The following is a 19,205-nucleotide window of genomic DNA, read 5'->3' as shown; positions in this document are numbered from 1 at the left end:
ATCTCTGATCAAAAGCCTATCAGAGTTTAATTAATTGGCCAGGTTCTCTCTTTCTCTCCTCTAGGGGTTCATAAAATAAGAGTGTATCTTACAATTAATGATACTTTAGACCTGATGAAAGATAACTAGAAATTATACATAGCATAGTAGTCAGGCCAGGATGGCAGCTTGGAAAGCCTTAGGCTGGAAAACCCTTAAGTTGTTTGGGGTCTAGACTCTAACTTGCTAAATTAAAAGCCACTAGGTGTGGTTCAGCACTCGTAGCACAGGTGGCTAGGGCACCAGCCACATACACCAGAGCTGGTGGGTTCGAATCCAGCCCACGCCCGCCAAACCACAATGATAACTACAACAAAAAAATAGCCAGTGTGGTGAGTGCCTCTAGTCCCAGCTACTTGGGAAACTGAGGCAAGAGAATCACGTAAGTCCAAGAGGTGGAGGCTGCTGTGAGCTGTGATATGATAGCACTCTACCTAGGGCAACAGCTTGAGACTCTGTCTCAAAAAAAAAAAAAACCCAAAAAACCCTAGATGTGTGGGGCAGACAGAAATTAGGTTACTAGGAGGAATCTGCTTGTTAGGTCTGGTTGACATGGCAATCACAGAGTAATGTCAAGTAAGGCAGGGAGGGATTGGAGCTAGGTTCTAAAGTTGTGGCTCCCTCACTTTGAAAAGAGATAAAATCCCAAGCATGAGGAGACTCAGCACCCCTCTGCTCTGACAGATCCCTAGTCATGCCAAGCTGGCAGGTGGCAGAACAAACAAAAGAGAAAATAAAAGGTGCCTGGAGGGCCCAGCATGGTGGCTCAGGCCTGTAATCCTAGCACTCTGGGAGGAAGAGGCAGATTGCCTGAGCTCACAGGTTCCAGACCAGCCTGAGTAAGAGGAGCACCCTGCCGATAAAAATAGCAGGACGTTGTGCCAGGCGCCTACAGTCACAGTTACTCTGGAGGCTAAGGCAAGAGTATCGCTGGAGCCCAGGAGTTGGAGGTTGCTGTAAGCCAGGGGTCCAGTTCACTGTCCCTCAGACCGCTGGAGGGCCGGACTGCGGCCCGGTACGAATCGCCCGCTAAGCAGTACAGGCAGCGTGGGCAAAAACACTCGGCGGGCCGGATAAATGTCCTAGGCAGGCTGCAAGCGGCCTGCAGGCCGTAGTTTGAGGATACCTGCTGTAAGCTATGATGCCACGCACTCCACCAAAGGTGACAAACTGAGACAAAGTGAGACTGTCTCAAAGAAAAAAAAAATTAAAAGGTGCCTGGAGTCCCATCTACTTTGCCATCAAGTGTATCCTTTCTTAGAAGCAGAACCATATTCTGTATCCAAGTTAGGTAAAATGTTGCAACCTAAGTTCCACCCGGAAGGGGAAGGGGGTTGAAGTAGGGGAGGAAGGTCCCGGTAGGGTGGAGTTTGGGTGGGGTTTGGGTGGGGAACAGGGCCTTGGGGCCACACTTGTCTTTCTGGATCCTTGAGCTGAAACCAAACTTTACCAAGCAGATCCTTCTAATAAATGTTGAATATACTCAGATTGAATATATTTAAGTAAATTTGCAGTTAAAAAGTTAGAAAGGATATATGTTAATTTTTTAAGAGCTTATTTCTCAGAGATAATTAATACTTTCTACATTGTATTTCTGTATTATTGATATTTAAATTTTTTTAAAACAAGTGTATTAGCTTCATAGTCGGGAAAAAAGGTTAAAACATTCAAATAGATATATATAGAGATTAATGTTAATACGGGAGGCGACTGCTGATTGCTTTTCCTTTTTATCCCCGAACTCCTATGAACTTTTTAAGGAGCACAAATTACTTTTCCAATATACAAATTTGTTTTAAGAAATAAAAGAAACGCCCTCAAAGCCCAATTTCATTCACTTCTTCAAATAAAAATAAACTCAGAAATCCTTCAACACTGCATGCACGAGAAAAGTACAGTTTATTACTAACTTAAGTTTATACAAGGTTTGGACGATTTATTCATGAAGCAAACATTTTGGTCATTATATACTGAGAGCTTCCTGTCTGGTCGACTCAGACCCTGGGGCCTTCTCGCTTATTATCTCATTTAATTCACAAGCAAAAACACCAACAAAATTTTATCAAAGACGGCTTCAAGAACCTGGTAACTTCATAAAACTCACTCCTTGGAAGAGACGAGACCCTAGGGCCCAGGGTCTCCTCGTTCTGGTGACCCCGTGACCCACCGAAGCCATCTTAGGCATCGCCTCATAGACGAAACTACATCTCCCAGAATCCTTGCGCTGTGCGTCGTGCTGGCACTTTTACGGGCCAGGTCTTAGAGCCCAGCCTGTAGCCGGGCGCCATCTTTGACGCTGGCAGTCTTGGTTTTCTGCTGGTGTTGCTGCTGGAAGGACGACGGACGGCAGCGGTTAAGAAAGCAGCAAGACGTGGCAGCTAGCGGGAGTCGGGGATAGTGTCATCGGTTCGGTAAAGTTTCTGTTCTCTGGTAACTAGACCCGTTTTTTGATTCCCGGGTGTCTTGGGGTTGGGGAGGTGGGGGAGAGGGCGAGGGGAGTGGCAGCGGCCTCCCCTCGCCCCTGGGTCGCGGCCTAGCCCGGGAAGTCAGAGCGGGTCTTTCAGCCCCGCGGTAACGATCGCTCCCCACAACCTCTCAGCTGCGGCCCTCGCCCGGCCGGCTGGGACTCCGGGCTCCCGCTCACTTTTCCCATCCACCCCACCCCCACCTCACTTTACCTCTCCCCCACCCCACCCCACCCCACTTTACCCCACCCCCACGGCTTCGGCTCCTTCCCAACCAACCTTCCTCCCCTCCCCCACATCCGGTGTTCGGGAAACTGGGAGCCTAGAGCAGCCCGAAAGCTTGACTGTTCCCCTGACTCCGGAGAGAGAACTGACGCTAGATTGGGTTCTTCTAGGGGCAACAGTTTTTCTAGTTTAGCGGACTCTCACTGCCTAAATCAGACTGAGTGCCAGGAGCTGAATTTACCTACTCTCATTCCTCTCCAGGGTCCCACTACTTTGGAGATTTTCTCAAACTCCACATACTGAAAGCCACCGACATTATTCCGGTATCCTACACCCATTCCCCGCCCTAATTACACTCCCAGCCCCGGCCCTCAGCATCGGAGTCAAGAGCAACAGGGACATTTCCGTTCTCCTTGTAGGATTGGTGAAACCATAATGAAGAACACCCCCTAAACTCCCATAATCGGTGCGGATTCCTATGGGGAAGGCCAGTTTTGTTGACATCTTTCAGGCCTTGGTTCTGGACCTTCAGAAGGAGGCTGTGGAACTAGTGATAGAGATGCTTTTTAGGGTAAATGTATGTAGGTATTGGGGGAAGGGGAGGGATCAACTAAAAAGGAATGGAAATGGTTTAAAGCTTATATTTCAATTTTTGCTATTTATGTAGTGTTCAACTTGTGAGTTACTTACTTACCAGCTGTAAAGCTTCTCCAGTCTAAAAATATCTGAAAACTAAACTTGGATTAACTCTTGATATAAACAGTAAATCGAAAGTGCAACTTGTCATCTTGTTTTTAGATTTTATTCTCAAAAACATTTTTTTCCAGCCACCCACATTTTAAAAAATTGTATTACTTTTAGATAGAGCTAAAAGGGCTCAACTAGCACTTGATGTTAATGACCAGTATGTGGAGTCTGATTTAGTTTTCCAGAATTGACTTTGGGTTGTATTGGCAAATCACAGTCCTAAATGATGAATGTTGAACGATGCATTATGTTTTTGTTTAAGTGAAATTCTTGAAAATAATTAATTTCAGAATTAAGAGAAAGTTGATGTTACTATCAGGAGGCATCATAAAAATACGTATTTTAAAAACTCAAAGGCATTTCAAGTAGATACAGTTCTTGATGAAGCAGAAGAAAGAACATGAAGCTGGGATTTGGAAGACCTGGCTTCTAGCTGCTACTAACAAACTCTGTGACTCCGGGAAAGGAGGCCTCAGTTCTTTCTTTATAACATGAGGACACTGGACTATTTGAATTCAGATCTCAGAAAGTTGGAATGGTTCTTAAAGCCTACTAAGAAAGAGTTGGGGAATGTTGTCCTTTGCTGTCACTTTTTCTCCAAAAATAACCTGGCTTGGAAGTTACTGGTCCAAAGGGAATTTGATTCCCCATAGAAACTGGAGAAAAGGTAATGCAAGTAGAGAGAGACAGCTGTATTTCTGCTTGAATAATAAACTGACTAACAGATTTTCATACGAGTTTTGGAGACATAAATAGAATGAGTGTATGTACTTTAAGTGTACCAGTTTCCTCACTCTCTGCTGGCAGAAGATGCAGCACTTTTAGTGGTGCTGGGATTCTGGGATGTGTTCCTATTAATTCTAATACAGATGAAGAAAATGTGGTAGAGGGAAAGATGGTGGCAGAAGGACTGGATAAAGAGGCAAAATTGCCTGCTAAAAAGAAAAGAAAGAAGGGTTTACGAGTTAAGGGGAAGAGAAGGCGAAAAAAATTGATCCTTGCCAAAAAGTTTAGTAAGGATTTGGGATCTGGGAGGCCTGTTTCAGATGCTCCTGCTTTGTTAGCATCCAGTACTCCTGAGCAGGATGAAGAAAGTCTTTTTGAGAGCAATATAGAAAAACAGATCTATCTACCTAGTACAAGAGCCAAGACTTCCATTGTATGGCACTTCTTTCATGTTGACCCCCAGTACACCTGGCGAGCTATTTGTAACCTCTGTGAAAAAAGTGTCAGCAGGGGTAAACCAGGCAGCCATCTTGGTACTTCTACTCTTCAGCGACATCTGCAAGCAAGGCATTCTCCTCACTGGACCAGGGCCAACAAGTTTGGAGTCACTAGTGGGGAGGAGGATTTTACCTTGGATGTATCTTTATCTCCCTCTTCTCCTGGAAGCAGTGGAAGCTTTGAGTATATTCCTACTGATCCATTAGATAATAGAATGGGCAAGAAACGTGATAAATCAGCATCAGATGCCCTACGGGCAGAAAGAGGGAGATTTCTCATCAAAAGTAACATTGTCAAGCATGCCTTAATCCCTGGAACCAGAGCCAAGACATCTGCAGTTTGGAATTTTTTTTACACTGATCCTCAGCACATCTCAAGAGCAGTGTGTAACATATGTAAAAGGAGTGTGAGCCGGGGTAGACCAGGTTCCCATTTGGGAACTTCAACGCTTCAACGACACCTGCAGGCCACCCATCCCATCCATTGGGCTGTTGCCAACAAAGACAATGGTTCTGTTGGAAATGGTTTAGATGAAGCTGAGACTGAGAGAAATGATCTCCTAAATGATACATTGCATAGAAAAAAGTCTACAGGCAGCCAAGATTTAACAGCTGAGGACCTTAGTGACTCTGATTCAGATGAGCCTCCTGTGTTAGAGGTTGAAAATAGATCTGAAAGTTCTATTACTATTGCAGAGCAAGACACTGTCATACATGCACAGGAGAGAGAAACAGCATATTGTGAAAATCCAGCTTCAAGTCAAATAAGTCAAGCAATTATTCAAATGATTGTGGAGGATATGCATCCTTACAACTACTTCTCAACCCCAGCCTTTCAAAGGTTCATGCAGATTGTGGCACCTGACTACAGGTTGCCATCAGAGACTTATTTTTTCACTAAGGCTGTCCCTCAGTTATATGATTGTGTCAGAGAAAAAATTTTCTTAACTTTAGAGAATGTTCAGAGCCAAAAGATTCACCTAACTGTTGACATTTGGACCCATGACCCATCTACTGACTATTTTATTGTGACTGTACATTGGGTCTCTTTGGAAACTGCACCTGTTTCCCATAATGGGAAGATGCCCAATTTTAGAAAGTGGGCAGTGCTTTGTGTTACAGGTTTGGCCAAAGACTGTTTGATAACCAACATTTTACAAGAATTAAATGACCAGATTGGTCTGTGGCTTTCTCCCAATTTTCTTATTCCTAGCTTCATTGTTTCTGACAATTCCTCCAGTGTGGTACATGCAATCAAAGATGGTGGTTTTACCCATGTGCCATGCTTCCTGCATTGTTTAAATATAGTCATTCAGGACTTCTTCTGTGAGCACAAAAGCATTGAGAATATGTTAGTGGCTGCTAGGAAAACCTGTCATCATTTTAGTCATTCTGTAAAAGCTCGTCAGATACTGCAAGAATTCCAAAATGATCACCAACTTCCATGGAAGAATTTGAAGCAGGATGAAACTGGACATTGGATTTCTACCTTTTATATGTTAAAATGGCTTTTGGAGCATTGCTATTCAGTTCATCATAGTCTTGGTAGAGCCAGTGGAGTTGTACTCACTTCCCTTCAGTGGACTCTCATGACTTACGTTTGTGATATTCTCAAGCCATTTGAGGAAGCTACCCAGAAAGTGAGTGTGAAGACCACAGGATTGAATCAAGTACTACCCTTAATCCATCATCTACACATTTCTTTGCAGAAACTCAGAGAAGATTTTCAAGTCAGAGGAATTACTCAGGCCCTCAATCTAGTGGACAGTTTATCTCTGAAACTTGAAACAGATACCCTACTAAGTGCCATGCTCAAATCCAAGCACTGTATTTTGGCTACTTTGTTAGATCCTTGCTTTAAAAATAGTTTGGAAGTCTTTTTTCCTCAAAGTGCTGATTTAGAGACTTACAAGCACATCCTTGCAGAAGAGGTTTGTAATTATATGGAATCATCACCAGAGGTCTGTCACATTGTGACTTCAGAACCTTCTGGTCCCTCAGTTACTGTAGGAGCTGATTCATTTACCTTATCTATAAAAGAAGGCACCTCCAATTCAGATTCCATTGATAGGTCAACTGCAGACAGCATTGCCATTGGAAGCAGAAGTTTCATGTTCCCCTCTGCTATAGCAATTGTGGATGAGTACTTCAAAGAGAAACATTCAGAATTCTCAGGAGGTGATGACCCTTTGATTTACTGGCAGAGGAAGATGAGCACATGGCCTGCTTTGACACAGGTTGCTATTCATTATCTAAGTTGCCCCATGTGTAGTTGGCAATCTGAATGTATCTTTACTAGGAATAGCCACTTTCATCCAAAACAGATCATGAGCCTGGACTTTGACAATATAGAACAGCTGATGTTTCTGAAAATGAACTTAAAAAATGTTAACTATGATTATTCTACATTGGTTCTGAGCTGGGATACTGAGAATGAAGTTGTTCAAAGCAATGGAAAAAAAATATCACCTTAATTTATTTTTCCTTTATCCATTTAAAAGGGGCAACTTAACTGCTATTACTGTATCCTAATTGCTGTAGTTGTCACATACAGTCATGCAAATTATTCCTTAAAAACAAATCTGAGGAAACCTGAAAACACAAAAAGTGCTGAAAATTCCTCAGAGGCAATACAGTTTTGACAAAATGAAGATTAAAAATTTTACAGTTTTAACTCAGTGTAGCTCGCACCTGAAAATTTTGTTTATTCTAATCAGAGGGAACAGATGTTAATTTTAAAAAATATAGTGCAGAATTGAAAGGCCTTTGCTATATTTGTCCAGTAACTTGAACTAGTAATTGGTTTTAAGTAAAATTTCTCCCAATGTGGGAAGTTTGATTGCTTTGATACTAGTGAAATGAGAAAAAAGCATACTAAGCTGGCATTCCTTCTCTCCCTCTCCCATTTTTCTATTTCTTTAAAAATCCTGATGCTTATTTACAACTTGGGAAAAGAAAACCCATTAAAATTGTTTTATATTTGAAAATTTATAATTGCCTCCTCATACTGGTCAGCTTTATAATTTCAAATTATTGAGTGTGATAGATTTACCCTTCATTTTTAGGACTGGATCTTATATAAAGGGGAAACATTAGGAAAAATAATTAGAAAATTTACTTTTAGACTTTGAATTGTCTTTTTTAACCTTTAAAAACTATTATAAAAATAAAGATTGTATAGGCACTTTTTTTGTAATTTATTGGTATAAAAATGCCAAAAAGTTTGCAAAATTTGAAAAAGATTGACTGGAAATTGTAAAGAAAGCCTTATGAAGTTGGAGGTTGCTGTGAGCTATGATGTCATGGCACTCCACCCAGGGTGACAGCTTGAGACTCTTGTCTCAAAAAAAAAAAAAAGCCCTCTGAGCATACTTTGACAAACCCAGTATGCATTTCCCAAAGGAATTTTTTCTATTTTAGGTAATCTTTTTAAAAACATATCTGATGACCCATAATATCATATTCTTAACTATGAGGTTATTTTGGCCAGTGTATTCTTAATGAAAAATAAGCAGTCAGTATTTTCATGTATTAGGAATCATTGGTGAATTAATCTTAGTATCTTTAAGGTCCCTTTCCACTCTGAAAGTATGTTTCTGTGATTGAGTGAGAGGCCAGAAAATGATGATTTAGTAAAAGTCTATTAAAAGTTTCAGACTGAATAACTAATGTAAGATCCCAATTTTTCCTTTTTTTCATTTTAGATTTGGGGATATTCCCTGCCCAAAAAATTCCTGGAAAATTGACTAGTATTAAGTGTGAGTAAAAGGTGTCCACTTTTTTTTAAGTTTTGATTTTAGTTTTGTCTTGGATAGTATTTGGCAAGATTTAGCCTAGAAATTATGTAGTATTTATTACGTAAAAATCAAAATTGCTTTGTTACTGGGCTGGTTTCAAAATTTAGAACTCATTTCTATATATCAAGATAGACTTTTTTGTTTTTGATTTGATTTGATTTTTTTTTTAATTCTTAAATGGTAAATGTACCATTGTGAAATGAAATTTCAACTCCTAAAGTTTACCCTTTTACTAAACTGGAGTAAGTAATAATTACAAAGTCTTTAGCTGTAGCCATCTGTAGTAAAGAATTTGCAACTAGGCTGCATAAGCAAGCCTTTGCAGGGCCAATATTGAATGGCATGCCAGTGTCACTGGCGTTGATATAAAAAAAGAAAAACATCTTCCCTTAGATAGAAGCTTTCTGTGTTTTGACAGTACCAGTTTAGAATGGCTATAATGCTGCTCTGCCTTCTACAGCTTGCTGCACCACTCTGTAGTTACTCTGTAACTATACGTTTCTACCTTTTTTGGTTAAACACTCCCTGATGATGATGGTGATGATCATGATACATATACATCCGTATTATACACATTGATATATGTGTAAAGAATTTTCTTTCATCTTTATTTTGTGGGCTGGGCAAAACTTAAAGTAACAACTTCATGATACTTTGGTATAAGAGTAACTTCACTATTTTTATAATGAATCCAAATCTAAGGGCTTTTGTAGGGTATTTCAAAAGGGGAAACTTACCCAGATGTTTTATTACTACACGTTTGTATATATGTGCGTGTGTGTGTTTAAGCCAGTTAGTATATATGTATATGTATATTATATACATAAAACATTTTATATTTTTACATACAAGTATGCTTTTATTATACAGATAATAAAGATGGGGGAAGGTTTCTGTTTTTTTCTTAATAGGTGAAGAAATCTTGAAGACCAGAAATTGGATCTTATTGAATTTTGATGGCTTTTTTTTTCTTTTTTTTCTTCTTTTTAAATTATATTGTTCGGCTATGGAAGATGGATCTTTTTTTTTTTTTTTTCAATAACCCTTTGAATCTGAAGTTCATCTTCAAATGAACTTTTTTTTTTGTTTTTATTTTTTTCTTTTTGAGGAGATAACTAACCCTAGCTGTCTCCAGTCTGACAAAGGTTATTTGAATGGACTTAAATCTCCCAGTAGTTGGGAGCTGTTTTAAAAACACATCCTGTGTTTGAATTGTGGCTGAGAGGTTTCCTTGGCAATGTGAGGAAGAAAATTTTTTCTGCCTCATTATTATTAATTCATGGATTGAGTGTTGGTTCGACCTACAGGCGTAATAGATTGGAACTCAGTGAAGACACAGACGTTCCTGTTGAGAGCAACCAGCTAATGTAAGTGGGGAAATGGGCTTTTTTCATTAAAGAAGTAAACATTTTTATAATTTAAGACATAATTTTCCTGGATCATTCTTTTTTTTTATTATATATGCACATTGCAGAAAGGTGGAAATAAATATAATCAAGGTGAAATCTCCCTGTAATTTTATTTACCTGGAGAAAAGCACTGTAGATATCACAACATAGTTCCATGTCCATACACATATCTTTGCCTCATCTTTTTAATGGCTATATAATATTCTATTGTATAGATGTGCCATAATTTAATGTATCCTTTATTGATAGACTTTTAGATTTTTGCCATTCCACACAAAAATAGCCCTTCATCCAGTAGCAGTCTGTGCACACATCTGTGTGAACTTAGAATTGCTATGTATTACTCACTGAAGAGGTACCAATTTACTGGAAAACTAACAAAGGAGTCTTTTTGATTTGAAACTCTTGATGCATCCATTTTAGTAAAGTTACTAATTTTGGGCTGATAACTAAATGTTGCTGATAGATATTTTGCTATATATTTTTCATTTTAGGTAGTCTAGTCTGTTAATGTTATTCTTGTGGTTTTTAACTTCAGAAAGGTTTTTTTTCTTTTTAACCTGGATTTATTAAAAAATTTGTTATCTTCCATTTTCTTGAGTGATTATGTATTTTACATTAAAGATGCTATCTAGAGATCATAGTTGTAAGATACTGCCACTCTTCCTCTCATGAGCATTATTTTATTCACATTGTCAGATATGGTGTGCCTTTTTGTTTTGTTTGTTTGTTGAGATAGAGTCTCACTTTGTTGCCCTCTGTAGAGTACCGTGGTGTCACAACTCACAGCAACTTCAAACTCTTGGGCTCAACTGATTCTCTTGCCTTGGCCTCCCAGCAGCTGGGACTAACAGGCACCCACCACAGTGTCCAGCTAATGGCGTGCCTTTTTGCTGAGTGCAGTTGTGAATTCAGAATCTTCCTCCATATAGTACTCTCCTGCCACCCTGCTTTTAATTCCCTTGGTACATTTGTGTATGGAGTAGAAATTATTTTTTAAATTTTTGGCCTTTGTTTTGTTAACTTCAAACAAATTAATTTTGATGCTACCTTTTTTATAAATCATGTTTATTTATGGACTCCTAAGTTCTTTTCATCTGTGTACTTATTTGTCAAGGTTATGCTAAATATTGTTATATTTACCATCTATTATGTCAGATACACCAAGGCTTTCCCATTTCTTTTAAAGTGCCTTTATTTTTCTCAGATATTTATTCTTCCAGATGATTTTATAATGTGTCAAGTTCTAATAATAAACTCTTAATGGAGATGTTGAATTGAATTGTATTTGGTGCATGAATTATTTTAGGGAGAGGTAATTTTTTTCATTGACTGTTCCATTTAGCAATCCATTATTCAGGTCTTCTGTGCCTTGGTAGTTTCATAGTATCTCATTATTATTTTAAATATTTTTCTTTGATAGATTTTCTAGTTTGCAAGCATATAATCTACAGATTCTGGATTTTTTTTTTCTTTTTCTTTTTCTTTTTTTTTTTTTTTTGAGACAGTCTCAAGCTGTTGCCCTGGGTAGAATGCTGTGGAGTCACAGCTCATAGCAACCTCCAACTCTTGGACTTGAGCAATTCCATCCCTCAACATTCCAAGTAGTTGGGACTACAGGTGCCCGCTACAATGCCCTGCTTTTTGTTGTTGTTTTTGCTGTTGTAGTTGTCATTGTTGTTTTAGCTGGCCTGGGCTGGGTTCAAACCTGCCAGCCTCTGTGTACGTGACCAGTGCTCTACCCACTGAGCTAAGGATGCCACCCTTTGGGGGTTTTTTTGTTTTATCCTTTGTAGTATCTATGTCATTTTTTTCTTAATACATGTGTTAAAAAATCTGAAACAGTGTTGAATTATGGTAGAGATAGTTGGGTATTCCTTTTTTGTCTTGAGGAAACTTATTTCTAATGCTTTACCATGATGTATGTGCTAATGGTTTCTGGTGATTAAGTGCTTTTATTCTAAGGAAGTACTTTGTAATTTCTTAAGGGTTTTTATCAAAAGTGTATGTTGCATTTTAGCTTGGCTCGTTTTTGTTTTTAAGCCATTTCACTTTAAAAAAAATTTTTTTTTTAAACATTCCAAACTCCTTTTTTTCTGCTGGCCATAGTGGCTTGTACCTGTAATCTCCGTTACTTGGGATGCTAAGGTGGGAGGATCAGTTGAGGCCAGGAGCCCAAGATCAGTCTAGGCAATATAGTGACACCTCATCTCTTAAGAAATTGAAAAAATATTAGGTGGGCATGAGAGGATCATTTTAGCCCAGGAGTTTTATTATTTTAATTTTAAAATTATTTATTTTTATTTTATTTTATTTTTTGAGACAGAGTCTCACTCCATTTCCCATAGCTTACAGCAGCCTCAAACTCCTGGGTTCAAGTGATCCTCTTGCCTCCCCCTTCCAAATAGTTGGAACTACTGGCATGTGCCAGGATGCCTGGCTACTTTTTCTACTTTTTAATAGAGATGAGGTCTTGTTCTTGCTCAGGCTGGTCTAGAACTCGTGAACTCAAGCATTCCACCTGCCTCAGCCTCCCGAAGTGGTAAGATTACAGGTATGAGCCACCCACCTGGCCTGTTACTTTTTTTGTTTGTTTGTTTTTAGACAGAATCTCACTCTTTTGCTATTGTGCTCTGGCATAAGCCTAGCTTACAGCATCCTCATACTTCTGGGTTCAATGGATCCTCAGCGTCAGCCTCCTGAGTAGGCGGGACTATAGCCAACTGCCACAATGCCTGTCAAAATTTCCCTTTTTAGTAGAAATTGGGGGTGGTGTTCTATAAACGTCCACAGATGTTTTCAAAGGTAATTAATTGTTTTACCAAGTATTCTAGCTAAACAGAGTTTTCCCATCTAGTTGTAATTATATATTATTAAAGTAACAAAAATGTTTGTGAAAAGACTTGATCTTTGTCATTTCAATGAAAAATAATTTTTCAGAAATGTAGATTTATCAAATATCTTACATAAAATAATCTAAGCCCTGGTAATCATCTGAAATGTAGATCATATTTTCAGTAAGCAGTGGTTATTTAAAATGCTGAAGCAGTGTAACAAGCACATCAAGAATGCAAAAGAAAGAAGGGCTTATCTTTTTTTTTTTTTTGCCAGGGCTGGGTTTGAACCCACCACCTCCAGTATATGGGGCTGGTGCCCTACTCATTGAGCCATAGGTGCCACCCGGCATGGCTATCTTTAATAAAAATTTTACACTGTAGGAGAAAATGTACTATATTCATAATCAATGTGTTGTGTATAAGTAAGTGCATGTTATTATAATTAAAATTTGTTTTTATTTAACAAGGTGATCTCATTAACCAGAGTGACTTGGAGGAGCAAGTTGGGAGAATTTACCTAAAATACTATAATTCATTTTGTCCTTATTTTAGGATTACATTTTAAAGACAGTTTCTGTGATTGAATTGTCATTTGGAAGATAAAACCCATTTCAAGAGGACTGGGAACTAGTCCTCGCCTTGAGGAATCAGTGGCTTGTTTCAAGAAGCCACTTCTGATTGAGGAATCTACCCAGCATGCCTAATCAAGGAGAAGACTGCTATTTTTTTTTCTATTCTACGTGTACCAAAGTAAGAAATAACATCTCTTAAATCAGTTCTGTCTATAGTTTCTTTGATGAAATTGGATAAGACTTCCCCAATATCTTACGTTTTTATGTTTTGTTTTTCTCAGCTGTTTATTTAATCTGCTGTCTGCTTTTTAATAAAGGATAGCATACTTAGGAGAATTCATTGTTCATTTTTTTCCTCTTCATTTTATTGATAACTAATTTTCCCATGTTCTACTGAAGTGAAAAGGCCTGTGGCATATCATTCACTGTTCAGAATTAGTCTGTTCAGAGTGTCTTTGGAATTGGGGATACTTTAACCACTGGTTTCCTAACTTTGCTTTTGTATGTTTTATATTAAATTACTTTATACTTTGTACAAGTACTTTGTGGATTGTATTGTACTGGCATGAATTGGATTTGATTTTTTTCTTCTACCAGATTTCCTACTGAGTAATAAGAAGACAAAGCCAGCTTTTAAAGGAGGCTTTTAGAGCTTTATTTGCTATATCTTTGTCAACACTTAATGTAATTTGGGCACAGTGGCTCACTCCTGTGGTCCTAGCACTCTGGGAGGCTATTTTTAGAGACACAGTCTCATGCTGGCTCAGGCTGGTCTCAAACTCATGAGCTCAGGTAATCTATCCCCCTCAGCCTCCCGTAGTAAATGATCCTCTTGCCTCAACCTCCTGAGTAGCTGGGACTACAGGCACATGCCACATGTCGCAGTTTTTTTTTTTTTCCTATCTTTCAAAAGAGAATCGCTTGAGGTTGCTGTGAGCTGTGATGCTACAGCACTCTACTGAGGGTGACAAAGTAAGACTCTGTCTCAAAAAAAACTAATTTTACTTGATTCTACTATAGATTTATTTAAGAGAATTTACTGTTTTCTCTTACATCTTTATGACTAATTCTATAAATGAACATTTTATAAAAACCTTTAAATCATCTTAATGTTGTGTTTGAAATGATCATTTTTGAGCAAAGCTCTGCCAGTTTTCTGTCATAACTTATAGCAGTTTATACAACAGCATTTTTGTTTCACATATTACTTTTTTTTTTTTTGAGACAGAGCCTTAAGCTGTCCCCTGGGTAGAGTGCCATGGCATTGCAGCTCACAGCAACCTCCAGCTCCTGGGCTCAAGCGAGTCCCCTGTCTCAGCCTCCCAAGTAGCTGGGACCACAGGCGCCTGCCACAATGCCTGGCTATTTTTTGGTTGCAGCCATCATTGTTGTTTGGCGGGCCCGGGCTGGATTTGAACCCGCCACCTTAGGTGTATGTGGCTGGTGCCTTAGCCACTTGAGCCACAGGCGCCGAGCCTGTTTCACATATTACAATTGTGTGACATAGTGAAGCATAATTAGTTGTATATATTAGTTATACTTAAATTTTAGTCTACTTTCTGATTTTTTCATCAAAAGCCAGCATTATTCAAGTCAGGATATATGAAATAGTTTTGAAGATAAACTGTAATATATATATAGGCTGTCCAGAAAGTATCCAGCCATTGCATTTCTGTTTTTCATAGTAAATTTAGCGGGATTCTTTCTGGACAGTCCGTATGTGTGTCTGTGTGTTTGTGTTTGACATCGTGTCTCACTTTGTTACCCATGCTAGAGTGCAGGTGTGATCCTGGCTCACTGAAGTCTGAACTTAAATGATCTTCCTGCTTCCAGCTTAAATTCCAGGAAACTTTTGTTATAGACATTTTACCTGGGATATATTTCAGCGTCACAGTTCTTTTCTGTGTTCCCTTTTTGTTTACAGGGTGACAGCTGCCCATTCCGTCACTGTGAAGCTGCACTAGGAAATGAAACTGTTTGCACATTATGGCAAGAAGGGCGCTGTTTTCGACAGGTGTGCCGGTTTCGGCACATGGAAATCGATGTAAGTTTTCAGTTTGTGTTCTATAAGTATTCTAGGGTCCTGGTGGGTCAATAAAAAATACAGGGACAAAAATGACATTTTGCTTTACATATTATAACATGTGGGGTAATTTTTTTTCTTTTCTTTTTCTTTTTTTTTTAGTTTTTGGCCAGGGTTGGGTTTGAACCCACCACTTCCAGCATATGGGGCCTGCACCCTACACCTTTGAGCCACAGGCGCCACCCTAATGTTTTCTTTTCTTGAGACAGAGTCTTACTCTGTCACCTTGGTGGAGTGCTGTGACACCATCACAGCTCATAGTAACCTCAGTCTCTTGGGCTTAGGCAATCCTTTTGCCTCAGTCTCCCATGTAGCTGAGACTACAGGTGCCTGCCACAGTGCCCAGCTAATATTTCAGTTTGTTGTAGAGATAGGACCTTGCGTTAGGCTGGTCTCGAACTTCTGAGCTCAAGCAATCCACCCACTTGGCCTCCCAGAGTGCTAGGATTACAGGCGTGAGCCACGACACCTGGCCACATGTAGGGTGATTTTTTTTTTTTTTTAATGATCCACTGAAATTTCTGACATTAATGCTCGCTTAATGTCTAAATAGGAGCATGAATGAGTGTAATTTCTCTGGAGAACAGTTTGGTATAGCTATGTCTGAGCTTTAAAATGTATATTTATATATTTGGAGAGTATTTATGTGTTTGTTTTTTAATTTTAAAACAGTTGCAGAATTAGAGAAAAGTTGCCAGTACAATATAAAGAAGTTTTTTAAAGTCATTTGAGAGTAAATTGCTGTTATTCCCTATCACCTCCAAATACTTTGTGACTATTTCCTATAACCAACAAGGACATTTCTCCTACTAATCAAGTACAACCATCAAAGTTAGAAAATTAACATTAATATATTACCTCTATTTAATTCTCTTGATTCCATTCAAGCTTTCCATTTGTCCAAATAATATCCATTATTTAGGAGGATAATAATACTAGATTAAGATTGTGTATCTTTAATAGGAATATCACATAAATGATACTCTTTTCATTGCGTACCCTTAGATGGCATACAGTTTTAATTTTCTATTACTAATAGTGCTAATTTGATTACTTAATGTGGTATCTGCCAGACTGCTTCACTCTAAAGTTTTTCTTTTGGTAATTAGTTTTGTGGAGAAGTAAGTTTTGTTGAGACTCTGTAAATACCCTATTTTTCATCAAAGTTGAACTTTTTCTCTATTTGTATTTGCACAAACTCATGGTATCCTATTTTATTCAATGTGTCATACTCCTTTACTATTGTTATTTATTTATTTTTTTTGAGACAGAGTCTCACTTTGTTGCACTTGGTGGAATACCGTGGTGTCACAGCTCACAGCAACCTCAAACTCTTAGGCTCAAGCAATCCTCTTGCCTCAGCCTCCCAAGTAGCTGGGACGACAGGCACGCACCACAAATGCCCAGCTATTTTTAGAGATGGGGGTCTCACTCTGGCTCAGGCTGGCCATGAACCTGTAAGCTCAGGCAATACACCTAGCTTGGCCTCCCAGAGTGCTAGGATTACAGATAGAAGCCACCTTGCCCAGCCTTAATATTATTTATTTTTATGCTCAAATTAACCCAAATTTGGACAGTAGGAGATCTTCACACTGATTTTTTTTTCTGTCATGGCCTAATGAGATTTTTCAAGCTCATGCTATACTTTTCCTGCTAAAGTCCTGGAATCTGCTATTTCCCCAAGGTGCCCTGGTTCCTTTTTGGGGATAGAGGTATATAGATGTAAAGATTTGGGCTGATCTTAAGAGTATCATTGTTTTCAGGTCCTCTCAGTGGACAGAGGTAGGAAACACATAAGTGTATATACATGTAGTCATTTACATGATTTATTACTTTGTGTCTATGTATTAAAAATCATGAGATCTTTTTGATGATTCTGACTCATAGTTTGGTCTAGGCTTCCCTTTTCCCGTACCTGTCACTCTTTTCTCTTTTTTTTTGAGACAGAGTCACAGCTCACAGCAACTTCTAACTCACTGGTTCTCAACCTTCCTAACCCTACAGTCCCTCAATGTTGTGGTGATCCCCAATCATAAAATTATTTTCACGGCTATGTCATAACCCTAATTTTGCTACTGTTATGAATCATAATGTAAATATCTGATATACAGGATGTATTTAGGCAACCCCTGTAAAAGGGTCGTTCAACCCCCAAAAGGATTGCAACCCATAGGTTGAGAACCACTACTCTAACTCTTGGGCTTAAGCAGTTCTTTTGCCTCAACCTCTCAAGTAGTTAGGACTATAGGTGCCTGCCACAATGCCCAGCTATTTTTTTCTTTTTCTTTTTTTTTGGTTGTAGTTGCTTGGCAGGCTAGGGCTGGGTTCAAACCCACCAGCTCTGGTGTATGTGGCTGGCACCCTAGCTGTAGGAGCTGAGCCTTTTTTTTTTTAGACAGTCTTACTTTGTCGCTGGGTTGGTAGAGTGCGGTGGTGTCACAGCTCACAGTGATCTCAAGCTCTTAGGCTCAAACGATTCTCTTGTCTCAGCCTCTGGAGTAGCTGGGACTACAGGTGCCCATCGCCATGCCCAGCTAATTTTAGAGATGGGGTCTTGCTCTTGCTCAGACTGATCTGAAACCTGTGAGCTCAAACCGTCCATCTGCCTCAGCCTCACAGAGTGCTTGCATTACAGGCATAAACCACAGCGTCTGGCCCTTGTCACTCTCTTCTCTACAAGTGAGGAATTTGGTTTCCATTGTTCTTAATACTTACTTGATCAGTCTTCTACTATGTAAATCATTATCATATCACAGCCAAAACCACTCTTCCACAATGATCCTTTTCGCACCTTGTTTTGACTGTAGTGTCTGTCCATTGCCAAGTCTCTTCACTTGCTGCACCATGGAGACCCCTCCCTCACCCTGCTTGGACCTCTGTATCCTTCTTTTGATTCCCTGTAATAGATACTGTTTTTACACCCTTCAGCTCTAATACTCTGTGCTAGGTAGCTCTCCCATGTAAAATGATCTCCTCATCCTGTACTAGGTTTCCTTGGGAAGACACTGCCTTCCTCATCCAGTTTCGTCTTTTTTTTTTTTTTTGGAGACAGAGTCTCACTTTGTCCCCCTCAATAGAGCGCTGTGGCGTCATAGCTCATAGCAACCTCAAACTGTTGGGCTGAAGTGATTGCCTTGCCTCAGCCTCCTGAGTAGCTGGGACTACAGGTGCCTGCCTGTTTTTAGAGGCAAGGTCTCACTCTTGCTCAGGCTAGTCTTGAACACATGAGCTCAGGTGATCTACCCGCCTCACCCAGAGTGCTAGGATTATGCTCGTGAGCCACCGCACCTAGCTTTAGAGACTGGGTCTTGCTCTTGCTTTTGCTCAGGCTGGTCTTGAATGCCTGAGCTCAAGTGATCCTCCTCCTTTGGCCTCCCAGAGTGTTAGGATTACTGAGCCCAGCCAGATAGTTTTGATCTTTACATAAGTGGAATCATACAGTATACAGTCTTCTGTGTCTGGCTTCTTTCATTCTACATCTGTGGTGTTGAATGTAGGTATGGTTTCTTTCTCATTACTAGATGACATTCAGTATTGATAGACATTTAAATTGTCTACAACTTTTTAGAGGTATTACCAATAGTATTTCTTTAATAGTGTTGGTAAATACACATCTTTTGGAGAACTCAAATGTATATTTATCTTGGATGTATATCCTATGAATCAGCAGTTTATTCTAGGTGTGCAAATATTCTTTGTTTTCCCATTTTCCTTTATAAGAATGACGTAGCTTGGGAATTATACATACCTTCACTGTGTTACATGTGCTTTACTTTGAGAATTCATGAATAGGAAACTTTTTTTTTTT

At 39.2% G+C, this 19,205-nt stretch overlaps 2 protein-coding genes across 14 annotated transcripts in view; both read left to right on the top strand.

Annotated features, from left to right (window-relative positions):
* Window positions 1-2,251: 2,251 nt before the first annotated feature.
* ZC3H11A (zinc finger CCCH-type containing 11A) overlaps window positions 2,252-19,205 on the top strand; it is a 36,962-nt gene continuing 20,008 nt past the window's right edge. Inside the window, exons 1-7 of one of the 13 annotated variants that reach the window (XM_023514534.1) lie at window positions 2,326-2,469; window positions 2,991-3,052; window positions 3,149-3,300; window positions 8,404-8,457; window positions 9,804-9,863; window positions 13,295-13,492; window positions 15,239-15,358. In XM_023514534.1, the coding sequence (XP_023370302.1) occupies window positions 13,439-13,492; window positions 15,239-15,358 (174 nt within the window). In that variant the 5' untranslated portion in view covers window positions 2,326-2,469; window positions 2,991-3,052; window positions 3,149-3,300; ... (1 more) ...; window positions 9,804-9,863; window positions 13,295-13,438. Of the gene's footprint in view, window positions 2,470-2,990; window positions 3,301-8,403; window positions 9,864-13,294; window positions 13,493-15,238; window positions 15,359-19,205 lie in introns of those variants that run through there. The other 12 variants (XM_023514540.1, XM_023514536.1, XM_023514533.1 and 9 more) reach the window with 12 other exon arrangements.
* On the top strand, window positions 3,300-7,278 carry ZBED6 (zinc finger BED-type containing 6). The gene has a single exon (XM_003792249.3). The coding sequence runs from the start codon at window positions 4,234-4,236 to the stop codon at window positions 7,171-7,173; it is 2,940 nt and encodes a 979-aa protein (XP_003792297.1). The 5' UTR covers window positions 3,300-4,233; the 3' UTR covers window positions 7,174-7,278.

Source organism: Otolemur garnettii, unplaced genomic scaffold (assembly GCF_000181295.1).
Source record: "Otolemur garnettii isolate 467f Iridium unplaced genomic scaffold, OtoGar3 scaffold00055, whole genome shotgun sequence".
NCBI classification, from domain to species: Eukaryota; Metazoa; Chordata; class Mammalia; order Primates; family Galagidae; genus Otolemur; species Otolemur garnettii.
This window is presented reverse-complemented; position numbering and strand designations above follow the sequence as displayed.

Bases quoted from the DNA above. Each gene is read 5' to 3' on its own strand.
- ZBED6 (XM_003792249.3), top strand. From the start codon at position 4,234: ATGAGTGTATGTACTTTAAGTGTACCAGTTTCCTCACTCTCTGCTGGC.